The sequence below is a fragment of the Mustela putorius genome, unplaced genomic scaffold, assembly GCF_011764305.1.
Source record: "Mustela putorius furo isolate JIRA1106 unplaced genomic scaffold, ASM1176430v1.1 tig00003845_pilon_pilon_pilon, whole genome shotgun sequence".
NCBI classification, from domain to species: domain Eukaryota; kingdom Metazoa; phylum Chordata; class Mammalia; order Carnivora; family Mustelidae; genus Mustela; species Mustela putorius.
The window spans coordinates 56,095,162-56,114,350 of record NW_025421998.1 but is presented as its reverse complement, the minus strand read 5'-3'; the positions used below and the strand labels follow the sequence as shown (position 1 = coordinate 56,114,350).

Genomic DNA, 19,189 nt, shown 5'->3' with positions numbered 1-19,189 from the left:
TTAACAGCCCCCCAAATCTCAACTCATTCCAGCATCAACTCTAAAAGTCTAATTCTTAACTAGATATTATCTAAATCAGGTACAGGTGAGACTTGAGGTCTAATTCTCCAGCCTCTCCAGCTCTGAACCCATGAAACAAAAATGTGCTTCCATATAATGACAGGACACCCATAGGATAGACATTCCCATTCCAAAAAGGAGAGAGAGGAAAGAAGAAAGGGGCGATGGCTACCGGGTAAGTCCCAAACCCAGTAAGAAAAATGCCATTAGATACTAAGACAGCAGATGATACTTTTTGGCTTGATGCCCCACCCTCTGGATGCATGGGGGCAGTGGCTCTGCTCCCAAGGCCCCCAAGGCTCTGGGTGGTGGCAGCAAGGCAGGTCAGAACTTCTGCGGTAGCCCCGCCCTTTGAAAGGTGGAGGCTGCCTTCCCCCCTGGGCCTGTGTAGTCTGGACCTGTGGTGGGAAGGGCAGCCGAGAGGTTCTCTGAATCACCTTTGCGTGTTCTTCCCTTTGCTTGAATGATAACACACATTTGCGGCTGGAGAGAGCGAGGGTCCCATCCTGTAGAATGCCAGCCAGCCAGCAGCCTTACTTCCTTTGGTCCCATATTCTCTGTGCCCTTCACCTCAGGCAGCATTTCTGCTGGTGTAATCCCATGTTTATTCCTGGCTTTTGCTGAACTAGATTTAAATTTAAATGTGTAAGATTTAGAGGGAAAGAGTTGGTAGAAAGAAGGGCAGGCATGTAAGAAAAGAATAACCTTGACCGCTTGCTAGGGCTTCAACACTATTCTAGGAACTAGCCAGAGTTCCAGGAGGATTTGACATCTCTTAAATGAAAAATGGATTCTCCAGAATCAGAGTCTTGTTAGTCAGGAAAAAACGGACCCAGAGTTCTTTTTAACATGTTTATTTTTATAAAATTATTTTTATAGCTTACAGAGTGTAAAAACTTCATGGTGTTACATAAATTCCCTATATGACCACACAAAAGAGGTCTTATCCTTGTAGGTAGAAGAAAACTTCTAGAGAAAAAGATTTATAGAGGAACATTCACCACCAGTTTGTTAGCCAGGATTTAGAGCTGAGAGAGAAAAATTATAGCTGGTCTGGGATGAAAAAGAGGCAGGAATTAAGATGTAATGTAGATGAAAGGCAACTTAGAGATGAATGATTTCTTTTTCTTTTAGATCCCATGCCAAAAGGCTACGAGCAATATTATGGCTTCACACAGTTTGCCCTGGAATTAAATGAAATGGATCCATTGTCAAAGTCTTTATTACCACCTACGGACACTCGATTTAGGCCAGACCAAAGGTAAGCACTTTGTAAAAGATCTGTATCCCCAGAGATGTAAAACTCGTTGGGAAAAGTCTTACTGACAACTCCCACCCCACCAGAGGCGCCCAAGAGAGACAAATGTCATCAGGAGTCAAGGCCCAGGGGGCCTTGAAGCACTCAGGTCATGAAAGGAAGGGACCCAGGTCATTGCTCAGTAGCACCTTATTTCAATTGATTGAAATCTCCAAACATGTGTTAATTTTTAAGAGTTCTATTGCACACAACAAGACAGAACTTACTGTATATCTGGAAGAGTGAGAAGCACCCAGCTCCCTTACCCCTCAGATTTCACTTATTTTGGCACATAAAAATCTAACTTCTGATCCTGTGTTTGCTGGCAATATGCTGTGTAAACCTTCTTAGTCTCAGTTTCTTAATCTGTAAAATGGAAACTATTCTCTGTCCTTGGGCTTATTTAAGACTCAAGACCCAGAAAGGGAAAAAAAATTATATATTTGACTTTATTTTAGGAAAAAAATCCTTCTTCGTGGCAAAGTAAAAAAAAAAACAAACAGTGTGTCTATATATATATACACACACACACATAAGTATATACATACATATACACACATATGTATATATGTTTAATATTTTATATATTTTTATATATGTGTATATACATATATATACATACCAAGAATTAAATAGTTAAATGACAAACAGAAATGTGTATTTACAATTCATTTAATGAATTGGTTCCAGAAATCAAGATGAACTCATTAAAAAAATGGACATCGGAAAATGAACCGTTCACAAAACAGGAAATGCAGCTCTCAAACATATGAATAGGTGCTCAGTGTCCCTGAAAGAAAGGCATATTTTTAAAAACATGTTGACCTATGAATTCATAACCTACCAGCTAGCAGAGATTCAACAGTCTGATGGGCTCCAAGGCTCCCACGGAAGGGCGTGGTGAGGAAGCTGGTGGGATGAGGGACGGGGATGAAAGCGACAGATTCCTTCTTAGAGATACAATTTTTTGAACCTTGTATGAATCACCAATTCCACAAAGAGTATCTTCCCTAACTACTGCAAAATACTGCTTTTAGGCTTGGAGAGGGATCTTACAGGTAGGGAATCTCCAGTTCTGGACCCATCATTCTAGTAGTCATGATGACGGTGTTATCCTGGAACCTGCGTGTTTCCCCCCCTTCCTGCCCCAGGTTCCTGGAGGAAGGGAACATAGAAGAAGCTGAAATACAAAAGCAGAGGATCGAACAGCTGCAGAGAGAAAGGCGGCGGGTCTTAGAAGAAAACTGCGTGGAGCACCAGCCGCGGTTTTTCAGGTGTGCACGCCCAGCATGGGGGCTCATAGGGACTGGTGACCCTGGAGGCTTCTATAGGAGGAAAGAGGACAAGAGTGTCCCCTCCCCAAATGTGAGCGTTCTTGGTGTCTTTCTTGCTCCAGAGGCCTAAAACCTCTCCTCTGGAACACGGAACGTGCAAGTGGTCTAATGCTCGGTTTGCAGAAGTTCCAAAAACACTCCAGTTTGGATTTGGGACACTTACTCTTCCTTTGAAAGTAACTTGCCATGAAAGGACTTGTTAAAAGTAGACTCCAGGATTTAGAAGGGCATCAGAGAGCATCAGCTCTTCATCCCCTCTTTCTTATTACCTGAGAAGAAACGGGGGCCCGGGGAACATAGGGGCTCTACGGAAGGCCCCAGGGAGATGCCCCAGGCTGGGGTCTAGCCTTCCTGCCTACATGCCAGGGCTGTGTATGGCCATAGGGGCTTTTTTGTTTGTTCATTAAAAAAATAAACAAACCGGGCCCATGCAGCAGAGGCTTGCCCTGCCCATTCCACCCCAGTCTTATTTTCAGAGCAGCCTGGGTTTTACTGTTTAGTTTGTTGTTGTTGTCATTATGTTTTAATGGACAATAGGAGTTAGCTACTAATCTTACAGCAGCAGTAGTAGCAATTAAGTAACTGTATATTCCAAAATAGCAAAATAGCAGAAGAGCAGCAAGTAACGTTTCATCCCCAAAATATAATGCTTTTTTACGTTTTTAGAGTCATTGTGGATTTTGTCAGGTGCCTTCTGATCATTTCCACCAACTCAGGTTACAAGCAAATGAAAATCATTCAACTGGCCAGAGTTTCATCCCAAAATATTCAGAACTTTGTTTATATATTTCATTTATCTTTATTATTTTGTTTATTGTCAATTAGCCAGCATATAGTACATCATTAGTTTTTGATGTAATGTTCAATGATTCATCAGTTGCATTTAAATATTTTAAAAACAAGACTCCTTTAACTATTTCTTTTAAAGACAACAGATAGATAAAGGGATAGATGAAAATAAACAAACAAACCTCTTTTTTTATTTTGATCTATTGACTTACTGACCAGTTGATAGATATTCACAAATACCCTTAAGTAGGCCAGTTCTCTTTTTTCTTTCATAAGTCACCCAGTGTCATTTTTAAACCAGGGAAATCTACATTTATAAAGATGTTCACTGCCCTGTTTTTTAGGATCATTAAAGCTTGCAAGTAACTAAGTTGTCTCAAGAACTAGGGAGGGAGAGGCATCGATTCCATCTATGTGAAAGCATCAGAAGTGACTTCATAAAGGCTGTGGAGCTCTGTGGAAAATGAATTAACATTTAAATGTAAAATACAAAACCTTACCTAGGCTGTGGTGGCCACCGTCTAGAATGGAACTTGAAAGGACGGAACACAGCTGCAGCCGCCTGGCCACGGCTCTTTCTCCTCTGGATAGTCTGGGAAAGTGTCATAGTATCAGATGTGCCAAATAAGGGGCTGGAGAGGAGGCAAGAACACTGAGCCATAGTGGTCCTAGCACAGAGGTGACCGAGAGGCACGTGGCAACAAGGAAAGCGTCAGGAATTCCATGTGGAAACTACAGTTGGGACAAGCCGGGATCCTCTGTGTCACAGTAAAGTGTCTGCTAGGCAGACTGGCTCAGTTTAGACACATCCCTTTATCAGAAGAGGGAAACCAGTGTGACAAAAATCTATGTCCCCAAGAGTGTAGGAAAACAGGCAGTCTCTCCCCTTTTGCTTCGTAAAACATGAAATATCAGACAAAGTTAGAAATACATGCAACCTTTGACATAGCAGTTCCAATTACAGGAATTTTCAATGTGACTGTACTCATGTGCATACAAAATTACATATTGTTGCAGGCCTACCTTCTTATTATTAACATATGTCTGGGATAGCTAGAGATTTAAACAACCTCCTAAAAGCTCACCAGTAAGCTACCTGTTAAATTGTGGTCCATTTCTACAATGGAATATCATGCAACTGTTTAAAATCAGGATTCCTTATGGCCAGAGTCACCAGATGTTTCCTATAAAAGATAAATGGTAAATATTGTTAGCTTTGCAGGCTGTAAGGTCTTTTTTTTCCTCTTTAAGATTTTATTTCTTTATTTGACAGAGACAGAGAGAGGGAACACAAGCAGGGGGAGTGTGAGAGGGAGAAGCAGGCTTCCCGCTGAACAGGCATCCCAATGTGGGGCTCCATCCCAAGACCCTGGGGTCGTGACCCGAGCTGAAGGCAGACGCTTAATGACTGAGCCACCCAGGTGCCCCTTCAGGCTGTAGGGTCATAGTAGTATCTGCCCAAGCCCCCTGCACAGCATAAAAAGCAGCCATAGACAATAGTTAAGTGAATGGATGTGGATGTGGTGGTGTTCCAGTAAAAAGGGATTAAGATTAAAGGGGATCTAAGTATAAAAAAATCACAGAGATGAAAAACAGCACAAGCAAGATAGTCAATAATATTGTAATACTGTATGGTGGCAGATGTCCAGTGGTGACCACTGATAGAAGGACATGTATAGAATTGTTGACTCAATATGTTGTATACCTAAAACTAATAAAACATTGTGTATTAATTCTACTTCAATTTTAAAAAACCAATAATACAAAGATAGGCAGAAGGCAGGATGTGGCCCTTGGGCTATAGCTTGCTGACCTTATTGTGACAATGGAAAATGATCTCCAGTAGATATTGTTCTGTCAAAGTCTCAAGGGGTGGGACGCCATACAGGGCTGTCTTTGTGTAAAAAATGGGAGGCGTGGAGTGTGCACGGGTATGCATGCACGCTCAGACATGCGTGAAATCTCTCTGAAAGAATGAAGCTTATAAGAGCATTGCCTCTGAAGAAAAAGGACTAGGAGTCTAGGAGATGGGAATAGAAAGAAGACTTTTAGCTATCCACCCCTTTGGACCTTAGGAATTTTTATCTATTTAATATATTGTCTAGTCAAATAATAGTGAACCAAGGCTATGCTCTCCTCACTCTTATGTCTTCCAATTCCTTTTGTTTTTAATGTCAACTTAGAACTTGCTGTGAACAACCCAGCTGATTCCTAGCTTTTATATAGTCACACCCAACATGGTGGCCATCATCCCAGCCGTGTTTTATACACTGACAACTCTTCCCTTATCCATGTTTCTCTCAGAAGCACCATTTGTCATAGCCTGTAAGTTTGAGAAACGCAAGTCAGGAGTAACAAAATGGTTTCCAAGCTTCCTGGTCCCTCACGGTCCCCAAAGGAGACTGTCAGGGATATTGTGTGCCCATGAGAATGACAGCCAGGCCCCTGGGTGGTGGTGGGGGGGAATATGGGGGAGATGCAGAGGGGGAGATGGGGAGAGGGAAAGAGAGAATATGACAATATTTTCTATAGCTTTCAAGAAATTCTTTTACCTTCACAGGAAATCCAGTGATGACTCCTGGGTGAGCAATGGCACCTATTTGGAACTTAGAAAAGATCTCGGTTTTTCCAAACTGGACCATCCTGTCTTATGGTGAAAAAGGAAAGAAGAATGATACATCCTTATACTTATCCTGCATTTGCTTTCTGAAGCCACAAACCTGTGTCTATGTATTTAGAAGAAGAAATTATCTAGAATGATCACCTGTGCTTAGCTTAGCATTGTAAGTAGTAAAGTATGTCTTTTCTTCAATAGGTTTCTTTACAATTTCAAATGTTATCACAATTGTTTATATGAATGTAGAACACCTTGATAGTTCATTTTATATATAAACTATTTAATAAAAATGCAAGATTGAATGTTAATGTGTGGGTTAAAAAAGAAGCTTTAACACTAATTTTCCAAAGGTTAGGAAAATTCAAATTAAATTTATGCCTTATAAAATTGTGTTGGAGACAAAAATTTATCCAGGTGCATTAAGAAATATGAATACCCAAGGTTACTCACTCATGCATAAGCTACCCGAGTTTAATTTGGTAACTCGGATCTCTTTTTGGCTCCAGTGGCTCTGGAATGGCTGGTAGGAAACAATTCTGCTGGTGCTGGAGTCTGAAGAATATTTGCATTTGCATTTTGGTGGTTGGCAGGATGGTACAAGAGTAGTGGAATGTATGTTTTTAATATCGAACAGATACGGCGCCTTCCTGAAGAGGAGGAAGCATTTGAGCTCATCCCTCCCTAGAGGTGTATTGCCTTCTTTGCAAAATTGTACCCTGTTATGCAGAGAAATTGTCATCAATCTGAGACATTCCCATTAATTAAATGCTATAGTGGCATCCCAGAGACATGGTAGGAAATTTCTCCTTAGTGAGAACTGAACTCTTGACAACTTAAACTATTTTCTGCTTCCCACCCCCACCCCTGGGTTCCTCACCCTTTACCATAGCTCTGTGGAGTATGGGATGTTCCAGTTTAGCCTAAAACATACAGTGCATTCCACACAACAGTTTGACTTTCTAAAAGTTTAGCAAAATATTGGATTATTTTAAATAATGCGTTTTTCTTAAATACTGTTTTGATATTTTCTACCTCTTAATAACACCGTATTTTAGATCTTGTATAAAAAGTTTGACCATCTGCCTTATAGACAATGTAGAGAATTGATGTTCTTCTTTGTGTTGTGTTCTGATAAAGCTTTGTCTTACCTCTTTCCTACACTTTCCTCTTACTCATTTTACTCTTCTGTGAGTTTTGCAGCAGTCTTGAATAATACAAATTACAACTACTAAAAGGGGAAACTTTGTCTTTTTAAATATGTTACTTTGATGTACAATAATACAATTTGTGCAGTAGTTGAAGTGTGTTATCAAAGCAAAGCCAACTTCTGCCCAGATTACATTAAAACCAAAGCCTAATTTTTAAGCCTTTTAGTCTAATGTCCATAACAATCCTATGGAATATCAAGTATAATGGTGTAGTAAAAAGATTTCTCCAGAAAACGCTTACAGATAATTAAATAATTTCAGAGCGTGTAGAATTCTGTGAACGAAAAGTAGAATAAGTGATAGGAAAAAAAGAATGCATTATTTTTTCCAGTGTCACACCAAATAAACAAGTAGTTGGACAGCATTGCATTTTCAAAACGGAGTTATTTAAAGTGGGTCAGTAGCCTTTTGGACTCTGCAAGTAATTAGCATTTAAAAACAATAAATGGCTCATTAAATATTACATTCGTTCCTTCCGTATCAGGAAATCAAGATGAATACAATGTGAATATCATTTCCATTTCTAAGCAGTTTAGATGACACAGTCCAATTCTTTGGCATATGTGCTTTGTTCTTTTCTTTTCAAGCATGTATCCGAATTCTCCTCACACACAGGAAGAAGCATTCTGTAGATTTAAGGAGACTCAAGGGAAAACCAAATCTAGTTTTCACATTATGAAGGAAAATGCAGACTTTGAGCAATACTGACTACTAAATAGGCCTCCTCCAGAAGCTCGCTCAAAAAAGACCAAAACAAAACAAAAACCCAACACAAGAAAAGCAAGACAGGCAGCCTGAATGGCTGTAGCTTTGTCATACAGTATCTGGAAATGTTTTAATTCTCCCGCTATTTCAATTGATCTTATGCTTTATTTTGGAATCACAAGCATAAATACCACCTTGGTAGTCATCTTATTTGAGATGCAAGTGGAGATAAATTAGAATAGGATATGGAACCATGTGCAAATTTAAAAAGCTACTGGTCAGGTGCCTCGTTAGCACAACAGGTAGCGCATAAAAAGCTACTGGTCAGGAGTACCAGCCCTATAAAGGGCGTTCCTAAAATTTAAATAGCTTAGTGGTGCATCCTGTTATTATAGTCTTAAAACTACCTTGAAGGGGAAATGGTTTCTTTTCTCCTTCAGTCCCTTTTCTCCATAGTACCTCCCCATCTCATCTGTAGCTCAAGGGCTTTTGCTATTTTTAAGGCAAAGAAAAGAGAAACGTGTTGTTCTTTGGGAAGAATGAGGGTAGAATTCAGCTTTCTGGACTTTGAAAATCCCAATCCAATAATTGTGATCACCGTGCCATCTGAGATACCTGCTTTAACCTCCATATTCTTCCTGATTATTCTATCCCAAATTGATGGTGAATTACATATGTATTCTTGAAAATGGAATTCTGGGCAGTTGACTACCTTGTACTTCGGATGTGCCTGTGGCCACTATCGATTACCCCAAGCTGCAGGAGATCCTTCTGGAAGAGTCCAGCAGTGGCCTGACAGCAGATCAGTCCGGTGTGGCCTGACAGCAGATCCCTTCGGCGGCAGGCCCCAGAGCAGAGGCCGGTATTACCCTGAGTCAAATGTAATCATCGGAATCCCACTGAGGCTCTCCCAGCCCTTCACCCCCCAAGAAGTCAGTCTGGTTCCGGGACTAACTGAACAGCCGAGTTCACTTTAGGACAACAGTCCAGTTCTCCATCAAGTCGCTAGAGTGCCCCAACAGCCCACAGTCTTTGTGTGCTTCCCATGGGACTCTCTGGAAGAGAAAAATACACAAGCTAAAAAAAAAAAACAACAAAACAAAACAAAAAAACCTCTTCATGTTTACTTCATTTGAGCTGCTGCTTTTCTTATATTCTCCTTTTAATTACTTCCAGTAAATCACGTGCTTGGGCTTCAAGGACTGTCCCTCATCCGTTATTTTCCAGATTTACGATGAGTGGTCTTGTTCTGCTATAAGCAGTCTCCACCCTGAAAGAAAAGAATTAAGTTTTTATTTGGCAATTGAACCTTGCTGTAGGCCTACTACATATTCAATGAGTTATATTATGCCCTCAAGCTATCATAGAATTTTCTCCGACCTTTTAGTTGTGAGTAGGAGCAATAAAGTTGTTGTTCTTATGATGTTAGGAGTAATAGTTCCAATGTATTAGCATAATTTATTTGAATGTCTTTAATTTTGATATTAACATGGGCATAAATCTATTTTTGCTACCAGATGATAGCTATTTTCATGCGTTAAACTTCCCTCTGCATTGTATAAATCTGTTACTTGCTGTTAGTCTTTATTTTTCTGTGTTGGAAATATTTATCACAGGAGTATCTGTAAATCATGACAAAATCCAAACCATTTTCTGAGACCTTTGTTGTGCGTTACATAATGATAAGTTGCAAATTTATTTTATTCATGATGATTTTATCTTCCTCGATTACCTTCAGAGGATACTATTTTTTTTTAAAGAATATCTGTAAATCTTCTATCTAGCTGTGTATAAGATTATTTTCTGCTTACATCCCACCCTTCCACTCATATACCCGGTTCTCCCCAAAACGTTTGTGCTAATTTGTTTATCCCCCTCATATAGCTTAGTTGATGGTGAATAAATAACATGGAAAAAGGGCCATCTTTGTCTTTGTTTTTCCAGGTTAATGAGTATTGGTGGCTGCTGAAGGGGGAGCAAGACTCTAAAGTAGGGTTATCTAGAAATACGCCTGGTTATCTAAAGTGATAGAGAGGGGCGCCGGGGTGACTCAGTCTTTGGGCACCTGCCTTCTGCTTGGGTCATGATTCCAGGGTCCTGGGATGGAGTCCCATATCCAGCTCTCTGCCCAGCAGAAGGACAGCTTCTCCCTCTCCCATTCGCCCTGCTTCCCTCTCTCACCATCTCTCTCTCTCTCTCTCTGTCAGATTAAAAGGTCCCCCAATAATGGGTCCGTGATTAAAGGAGCGAGACTGATACAAAACGAAGGTCAAGCAAAGCTTTATTCCGCACCAAGCACCAAGAATCAAACCGAACGTTCGGGGCTGCGCCTCTTACAGAGAGGGCGACCTCTCTCTGCTTTATAGACTAGCTTTTGAGGGCAAAGGCCATGTGGTTGGGCATGGCCATGCACAGGTGGCCAATGAAACTGTAACACACAGAGAAAGCTGCACAGTCATGCTAGGTCACACATAAGTAACCAATTGAATTACAGTTTACCCTAGTAGCTATTTGAACTAGCCTATCACCTTGGTCAGAATTGGCACCCAAAGGGGAAGCCCATACTCCTTGGTAACTAGGGAGACAGTATGCACTCCCCCACTGATTGGATGTCTCCAAGGATGGTCTGACCCACCCTTGTATTTGGGCTTTGTTACCTGGGACTGGTTTCCGGGACTTGTTTTTAAGTAAGTCCCCTGGGGGAAGGGGGGCAGGGACAGTTTAAATTTTACTGCATAAACAACAAAATGACTGTTTAATCCAAGATGGAATCGCTCTGGCTAAATAGGCCCTTACAAGATAAATAAATAATCTTTTAAAAAAATAATAATAAAGTGATAAAGATATGAAGTAAGAATACCCTGGGACATAAACTGGAAAGCCATAAAATTGCCATAATACAAATGTAGGTCCCTCAGCCCTTAGGAGGAGGGACCTGAGGCAGCCAGAGCCCCCAAACAGCCCCCAAGGAACTCCCTGTGTTTACCCCAGGACATTATGGAAAGAGGGTGCTCTGTGTGCCTTAACATGAAAAAGGAAACTGCTGACTGCTCTTACCAATTTAATGGCCCTTATGAATGACTGACTCATCTCCTCCTCCCATATGCAAGTTGTGTCCTTTGCAATGCCTGGAACATTCTTAACCTTCACTAAACACCCATCTGGTTCATTGACATTATTTATCATGGTACACAGGATGCTGGGTCCCAGTATTAAGGTCATAAACTCACATCTCTGTATCTCTAAGAACACTTAAAGAGACAACCAAAAGCAATTTATGAAACTTGATTGGATCGCGGCTTAAAAGAAAAGAAAAATAATTTGTTTGCATAGAACAAATAATATGTTTGCATAGAAACATAATGAAATTCTTTCCAATTTTCAATATGTGTTGTTGATACTGCCTGTTGATCTGAATCAAATCTGCCGTCAGAGGAGGACCATTTTCCAACATTATTAAGAATAACGGGTTATGAACACTAAAGAAAATCTTAACAAGCAACCAACCTCAGAATACTTTAACATGGTAGCCATTGCTGAAATACGTCTTCAAGCATCCTAAGGTGTCAACTTTGAGGAGGCAATCAAATTTGGAGGTACGGGTTCTAGGCCATTGGTTTTACAAACTCAGTCATACAATTTTCCAGTCATACTGATAAAGGGAAGGCAAGCTGAGGACAAGGCAGAAGCTGACACCCCACAACACCCCCTCCCCGCCCCCGGCCATGGGATTTAAGTGGCATTCCTCAGGTACTCCTGGCTACCCTAAGGAAAAACAAATAGTTAACTTACAGAGATCCCAATCCTGAAAGACAGGAGTCTTCCTTCAGTTTACAAAAGTCTTAGCAATCTACAAGATGGTCTAGCTTCTGGAAGGGAATGTACATACAGTTCAATGTCCTTATAATCTGCAGCTGATTGACTGATACTTGAAGCCCAGAGAGCGCAATGTTCCTCTAGGAAGCTCCCAACTGTCTCACTGTTCATGCCTGACTAGAAGAAAAAACAACCTTAACTTGACAATGGTAGGTTCTCTTTAGCATGTGAAAATTCTTTTGAAACCTCCCTCTCCCGTTACCTCCTCCAACCCTGTAGTATATAATCAGCCACCCTCCTGGGGCAGCAGCTCTTTCTACCCACGGGTCCTATCCCCATGCTTTAATAACCCCCATTTTGCACCATAGATGTCTTAAGAATTCTTTCTTGGCCTGGGGTGGGTGGAGCGCCTGGGTGGCTCATTGTTAAGCGTCTGCCTACCGCTCAGGTCATGATCCCAGTAGATCAAGCCCCGCATGGGGCTCCCTGCTTGGCGGGGAGACTGTTTCTCCTCCCACTCCCCTTGCTTCTGTACCGTCTCTCATTGTGTCTCTCTGTGTCAAATAAATAAATAAAATTTAAAAAAAAAAACAAAAAGAATTCTTTCTTGGTCATAGGCTCCAGACCTCACCCCACCCAACCTCACCTATACTCCAAAACCCCATCAATACCTTGGAATACCAGCACTAATGTGACTGATGGCCACCATAACCCACAAGTCCGGACATCACCGTCCCCCTCCACACCCAGACAAGGGTTTCTTTTCATGGACTTAGTAGTTGGGGTCCCTGCAGGAAACAGAACCTAATTCTGGTAGTTCAAGAGAGGAAAATGAAGGGGCTACTTGGCTGGGGGAAGGCATATCAGCAAAGCAGGAAGTTGTTAGCACAGCCGGAAGTAGCTGGAGCTTCAAAGAGGGGAAGGGCCATTGGGAGCTGTAGTGGAGGTCCACCCAGTCTCTGCTAGAAAATCCAGCCCAGAGGAAGGAGGAAATATCCCAATCTCTGTCTCCTCCGTCCTTCACCCTGGTGGCCAAACCCAAGTAAGCCTCGAACTCACCTACCACCACACTCCCCCTGTTCTTGGAGCTCAGCCCCCAGGGCGGTTGGGGGGAGGGCCCAGTAAACAGCAGAACAAGCACCTGGATCTTAAACCAGAGGAGCTCCTGCCTCAGCTTAGGGAGGAATCTTCGGTAAGTAAATAGGCTTAAGAGCCTCTTTTTTCTTTTTTTTTTAAAGAGGCAAGAATTTGTAAAATTATTTTGGCTCCCGGTTATTTTACCAAGGATAAATTATGATTAACTGTACTTTAAAAAACAAAACAAACTCCGGTTCTCTGTGATATGGTTGTCAAAGTTTTGATGAGCTAAGAGCAGCCTCTCTTCTTTGCTAAATGCCATTATTTAAACAGATACCAGCCTAGGAAAGCTTTGTCAACTTCAGTGATTCTCAAATTTGAATAATGTGCTGGGGTAATTTTATACACAAACACACACACACTTCCCAGGCAGCTATGGTAACAGCTATGTTTCTTTTCATGAAACGTTGTATATTGTTTTTGTACCATCTTGGAAGTGTCAAGGTAAAGGCCTTGTCACCTCTTTCTCCTGTAACACCTCACGGGAACTATAAAAGGGGCTTCCACAGAGAACAGGCAGCAGCAGCTGTGGTAGATCCTTCGAAAGAAGTTTGCCCAGCTGGGATGGTTGTAGACACTGAGAATACATAGTCTCCCATCTTGAGGGGCTTCTGGTCCGGTGGGAAGCCAGTGAGTTGGTCGATAACCAGCGTGGCAGGAGAGCTCTATATAGAGGACACCCAAGTGATGAGGGGAGAGGTGATGGGGTCTCATGGATGTACACTGAGAGGAGGGACAGACCTCAGACAGTGAAGAGAGCAAGAGGGCTTGACGACAGGGAAGCCCAAGACTGGGGGTGAGGGGGAGATGCCCTGTATGACTCACAGTTCCCCTTTGTGCCAGTTAGGCCACAACACTGCTTCCCAACGAACAACACAGTGAAATTTTTGATCTGTCGCAGTATCTGGGGTTTCCTCAGCCTGGAGCCTCGAGGTGAAGGATGGGGAGTGCTCACAAACAGCCCTGAAGGGACCGAAGAAGGCCAAGGAAGGCACACCCAGCGCAATGACCTCGCTTTTCCTCCTCCACCGCAAGATCACATAAGCCGCCGCCTCCAGTGCTTCCCCCACCCGCATGTCCAAACACGGGGAGGGAAAGTGAGGTCATGCCTGAAAAATCTGAGGGGTTGATCATCTTTCTAGAAGCATTACCAGAGTAGGGTGTCTGAATTATATGAATAGACTAAATTTTCTCATTTTAATATTTTATTGTGGTAAAAATTTTAACCATTTTTAAGTGTACCGTTCAGTGGCCTTGGGGGGCACTTGCGTTGTTATGGGATCATCACGACGACCCAGCTCCGGAATTTTTTCACTCTCATACTGAAATTCTGTACCCATTTAGATTAAGTTTTAAGCAAAATTGGATCTTGATGCTATGCCCCCCCCAAAATGGGTCCGTGATTAAAGGAGTGAGACTAATATAAAGCGAAGGTCAAGCAAAGCTTTATTTCACACCAAACAGCAAGAATCAAACTGACTGGCCAGGGCTGCACCTCTTACAGAGAGGGCGACCTCTCTCTGCTTCACAGACTAGCTTTTAAGGGCAAAGGCCATGTGGTTGGGCCTGGCCACATGTAGGTGGCCAATGAAACTGTAACACACAGAGAAAGCTGCAGTCATGCTAGGTGACCAATTGAATTACAATTTACCGTAGTAGACATTTGAGCCAGCCTATCACCTTGGTCAGAATTGGTGCCCAAAAGTTGCCCAAAGGGCAAAAGGTGCCCAAAGTCCTTGGTGACTAGTCTTTGGTGACCGTATGCATCCCCCCACTGATTGGATGTCTCCACCTGGCCTGACCCACCCTTGTATTTGAACTTTGTTACCTGGGGCTGGTTTTTAAGTAAATCCCCTGGGGGAAGGGGAGCAAGGACAGTTTAAGGGTTAAAACAACAAGGGTATTGTTTAACCTTATTGGAAGCCTTTTGCTAAATAGGTCCTTACACTTGAGTTAATTTTTTTCTTGCTAATTAGGATGTGAGGGCTCATGCGGAAGACCAGATCGGATTTTGGCAAGATGGAAGCACTGAATTTTCCTGACTTGGGTCACACTTTCACAACCCCGCTGAGGTGGTCGCACAACAGCGCGAGTTAGCCATCCCCATTTAACAGATGAGTACATCGAGGACCAGAAGTTACGCAACTTGACCCAACTCTCACAACTGGTCAGTAGCAATCTGGGGATACACCACTGACTTGTCCGAATCCAGCTCCTGCTACAGAGTGAGATGTGAACAGTGTAACCCCAACAAACACCCTTTTCCCTTCCCAGTGTTAAGAACTTGTTCTCCAAAGATTTTTTCAGGCTTTGAAGCTGACACAAGCAGTTCAAGGACGGGAAAGAACCATGGGGTGGGACTTGGGAAACCTAATTCTAGTTAGTGGTGAGAACTGAAGTAAATCACTTGCTCTCCACAAATCTCATTTAGCCCCAACAGCACATGGACAGATTATCCTTAAGTTTCTCTCCGTGCTGCCTCTTTGTGATCTTGAGAATAGGTGGAAATGTTCTGCGGTTGATCGACAAATATTCATGAACACCAAGCATGTGCCAGACGCCGTCCCTACCCTCATGGGGCTTCCCTACAAATTGCAGACTCTGCTTTAAAGGGTTCTTTTCTATTTTATCCTGAAAGTGGAATAATTATACAGCTACATGGAAGAATGTCACATATTCAGAAAAAGCTGTCCGCTTTTGAATCATTGTACTTTTCAGAAATCAAAATTATCTAAGAGTGAGCAATTGTCACAAAGCCTCTTGAGAGGGTCCTTTGCCTGCCCACATTCATCCAGCCAATGGTACAGAATGCGGGAGTTTCTGTTCTCCTGGAGCTCCGAGTCTGGTGGGCAGAGGGTGGGGTGGAGAGGGGAGCAGGAAAACAGACAAATGTGCGATGTAACAGACACCAAGGGTTGTGGCGACAGACCCTCAAGCCCAGTGGGAAGGCGTCCAGGAGGGTATTGTTGTATGTTACATGGGGTGGTGAGGGAGGGTTTCACCTGGTTCAGGACTTGAAGGACTTGGAGGTAGTGTAGAGAAAAAGCGGAAGAAGGTTTTGGGTCCTGGGAACAACACAGACCAGCCTGGGCCAAGTTGTGTCGGGTGCAGCTGGAGGAATGGCCAGGAGGCCAGTGTGCGTGGAGTGTAGGAGGGAGGTGGGTAAGTCAAGACGAGCGCTGGGAAGTATTTGAGGTCAGTGGGCTTTGGTTTTTATTTGGAGTGAAATTAAAAAAGTCATGAAGGGGGAGCACCTGGGAGCCACCTGGTGGCTCAGTGTGTAAAGCGGCTGCCTTCGGCTCAGGTCGATTCCATCCCAGGGGCCTGGAATGGAGCCTCACATGGGGTTCTCTGCTTGGCCGGGAGCCTGCTTCTCCCTCTCCCTCTGCCTACAGCTCTCCCCACTTGTGCTCTCTCTCTCTCTGTGTCAAATAACGTTTAAAAGATTTTTTTTTTTAAAAGTCAAACAAAGTAGTGAGCAGAGGAATGACCTGATTTGACTTCTCATCTAGGGGAGACTAGGAGGCACAGGCAAAACCAGGGAGCCCAGGCCAGAGAGAGGTGGTGGCGGTGGTTGGACCAGGACAGAAGTATTGGAGGTAGATGGAAGCAGGAAGAAACTAGAAGTATTTTGAGGATAGGATTAGTAAGATTGGCTGACGGGTTGAATTGGGGATATATAAGGAAAGAAGTCAAAGACAAATCCAAGTTCTGTGGCCCGATCTTCTAGAAGGATGAACTTGCCACGAGCTGAGATAAGGAACACCGTGGACAGAGCAGATTTGGGTGTTCTTGGTGAAAAATTAGGTAGTGATTTTCTTCCAAGAGGAACTCTTCAGTAGGCAGCTGGATATATGTGTGTGGTGAAGGGTAATGCGGCTGGACTGGGCTTATTCAAACCCTGCACATGGGAAGGAAGAAAAGACTGGCCGTTGGCCATCTCCTGGGAGATACCCTCTGAGCCTTTGGAATATCCCTCCAGATAAGAGTGGCTTCGTTACCCGGGACCTTGGCTGTTCCAGATAATTTGGGCTAAACATGTGTTTTATAGTAGGGACTTTGGGTAACCCTGGTATAACTTTGACCTCTGGACAAGTCAGAGACTAAATAAGTATAGCCAGGCACAACGGTGCTCCCTGCTTAGGTGACCGACCCCGGATACCAGACTTCCCTGGCTGACGGCTGAATATATTGTCACACACCATTGCTGAGATTTGTCTTGTGAGAAACCAGGAGAGGTTCCAGACTCCACCGTCTCCCTCATCCACACACTCATGGGGACCGAGTCCCGGCCAGCCTACCTGTGAAGTCCTTCTTCCTGAGCCTCACTGTCCCTGCCTCAGGTGGGCCCTTGTCAGTTCCTGCCTGGCGGGCAGAGTTCCCCGTCCTGCCTCAACCTCTAAGCTGCAAACAGAGCGGCTTTTCCAAACCCTGGTCCTATCATTACTCTCTGTGTGATCCTTCTCTGCTCCAAACACCTCAGTATGGTGTGTGGGTACCGCAGTGACCACAGGCCCGGACTTTGGGGTCCGAGACACTCGGGTTTGAATCCCGGCTCTGCTATTCTGAGGGTCCGATTCCTCAGTTCCAAACTGGAGTTCATCCCCAGGGCAGCTGGGAGGAGCACTGCGTGCTGCCCTTCACTGAGCGCTTGCCTGGTGTTAATCACTAGTTCAAGGCTCCTTTAGTGTTGTGCTTTACCTAGGAGGAAACTGAGACCTCGCTCATGGTCATGATCTCCTTCCTGCCTGTTAAAGGCAGGAGGCAGGTACTCTGGGCGAGCACTTCTCAGAGAGTGGTCTGGGCACCCCTTTGGGCCCTCAAGACCCATCCAGGGGAAGCGCAAGGTCTCATGGTGGCATCATAATATTAAGACACTATTTGGCCTTATCACTCTCATCTCATGAGTGTACGGTGGACTCTTTCAGAAGCTCTGAGCCGTGAGCATGCAGCAGATCGATGCAGAAGCAGGTATGCTGTGACCAGCAGTCTGCCTGTAAGCCAGACACTTAGTGATGTTTGCAAAAATGTGAAGCGATGTTATTCTTTGCTAGATTTGTTTTTTTAATTTACTTTTATTTTATTTTTTAAGATTTTTATTTATTTATTTGACAGACAGAGATCACAAGTAGGCAGAGAGGCAGGCAGAGAGAGAGAGGAAGGGAAGCAGACTCCTTGCCGAGCAGAGAACCCTATGCAGGGCTCGATCCCATGACCCTGAGATCATGACCGGAGGTCATGAGCTGAGCCAAAGCCAGAGGCTTTAACCCACTGAGCCACCCAGGCGCCCCTTGTTTTTGTTTTGGAAACTGTAGTTCTGTTTTGTTGAAAGTATGTTCTTAGTTAACATACAGTGGATTTTTTATTGATATTTTAAATACATTCATATTTCTAAAGTGCTCAGGTTGAATTTCTAATACAGTGAACATCCATAGATAGAACCAGCCTAAAATGTAAGCTCTCCGGGAATCTCTGTAACTTTTAAAAAGCACAAGGTTTTCCTCGAGAGTATAGAGTTTTTAAGAGCATATTTGGTCTTGAGACCTATGAATAACTGTGAGTGAGAGCACCAAGCCGTACAGAATACGTGTCATGGCCGAGGGCTCAGCAAATGGTCGTGTTCACTCTTTTGTGGGGCTGCGTACATGAGTATTAAATTTACCAACTTCTGACTCCCCTCAGCCTCCTCATCACCACCCCACGTGCCCCGTTCTGTCCTGTTAGGCTGAGCTCCTTGCAGTCCTGGACCTCCACACCGGTGCACACTCTACGCCACGTCCGCCAAACTCCCACTTCCTCGCCACCAGCCACCAGCCTCAGCTCAAGCACCTACAGCTTTTAGAAGACGGTTTTGTGTCCAACGCTCCCACTCTAACTCCCTGTCCAGGCCTCTTCTCACTGAACCATGTAGGCTTGGGCAGAAAATGGAGATTTTGTTGATTTCCTTGGAAAGGTTTTATAGAGAAAGGTTTGTGATTGACCACCCATTCTGTTCACTTGAGAAAAAGGCCCTCATCTTGGTACATGTCAGTTTCTCCAGCACGAGAGCGATATACACAAGGAAGATCATGGGCCTGGCTAGGGTTTCCCAAAATGTGGTCTGGACCCCTGGCTTCCAGGTCACTCAGGCATAATATGCAGGTGGGGTAGGAACCTAGGGGTCCTACCCCACTTCATGACTTACTGAGTTGGACTCTGAGGATAAAGCCTGGGAATATGATTATTT

General features: G+C 43.5%; 1 protein-coding gene across 8 annotated transcripts in view; it reads left to right on the top strand.

Moving 5' to 3' along the window:
• OSBPL3 (oxysterol binding protein like 3) overlaps positions 1 to 9,931 on the top strand; it is a 179,290-nt gene extending 169,359 nt beyond the window's left edge. For all 8 annotated transcript variants that reach the window (XM_004743308.3, XM_004743312.3, XM_004743309.3 and 5 more), the window contains 3 exons: positions 1,195 to 1,321; positions 2,509 to 2,631; positions 6,041 to 9,931. In XM_004743308.3, coding sequence (XP_004743365.1) covers positions 1,195 to 1,321; positions 2,509 to 2,631; positions 6,041 to 6,137 — 347 coding nt within the window. In that variant the 3' untranslated portion in view covers positions 6,138 to 9,931. The remainder of the gene's footprint in view (positions 1 to 1,194; positions 1,322 to 2,508; positions 2,632 to 6,040) is intronic.
• Positions 9,932 to 19,189: the final 9,258 nt, after the last annotated feature.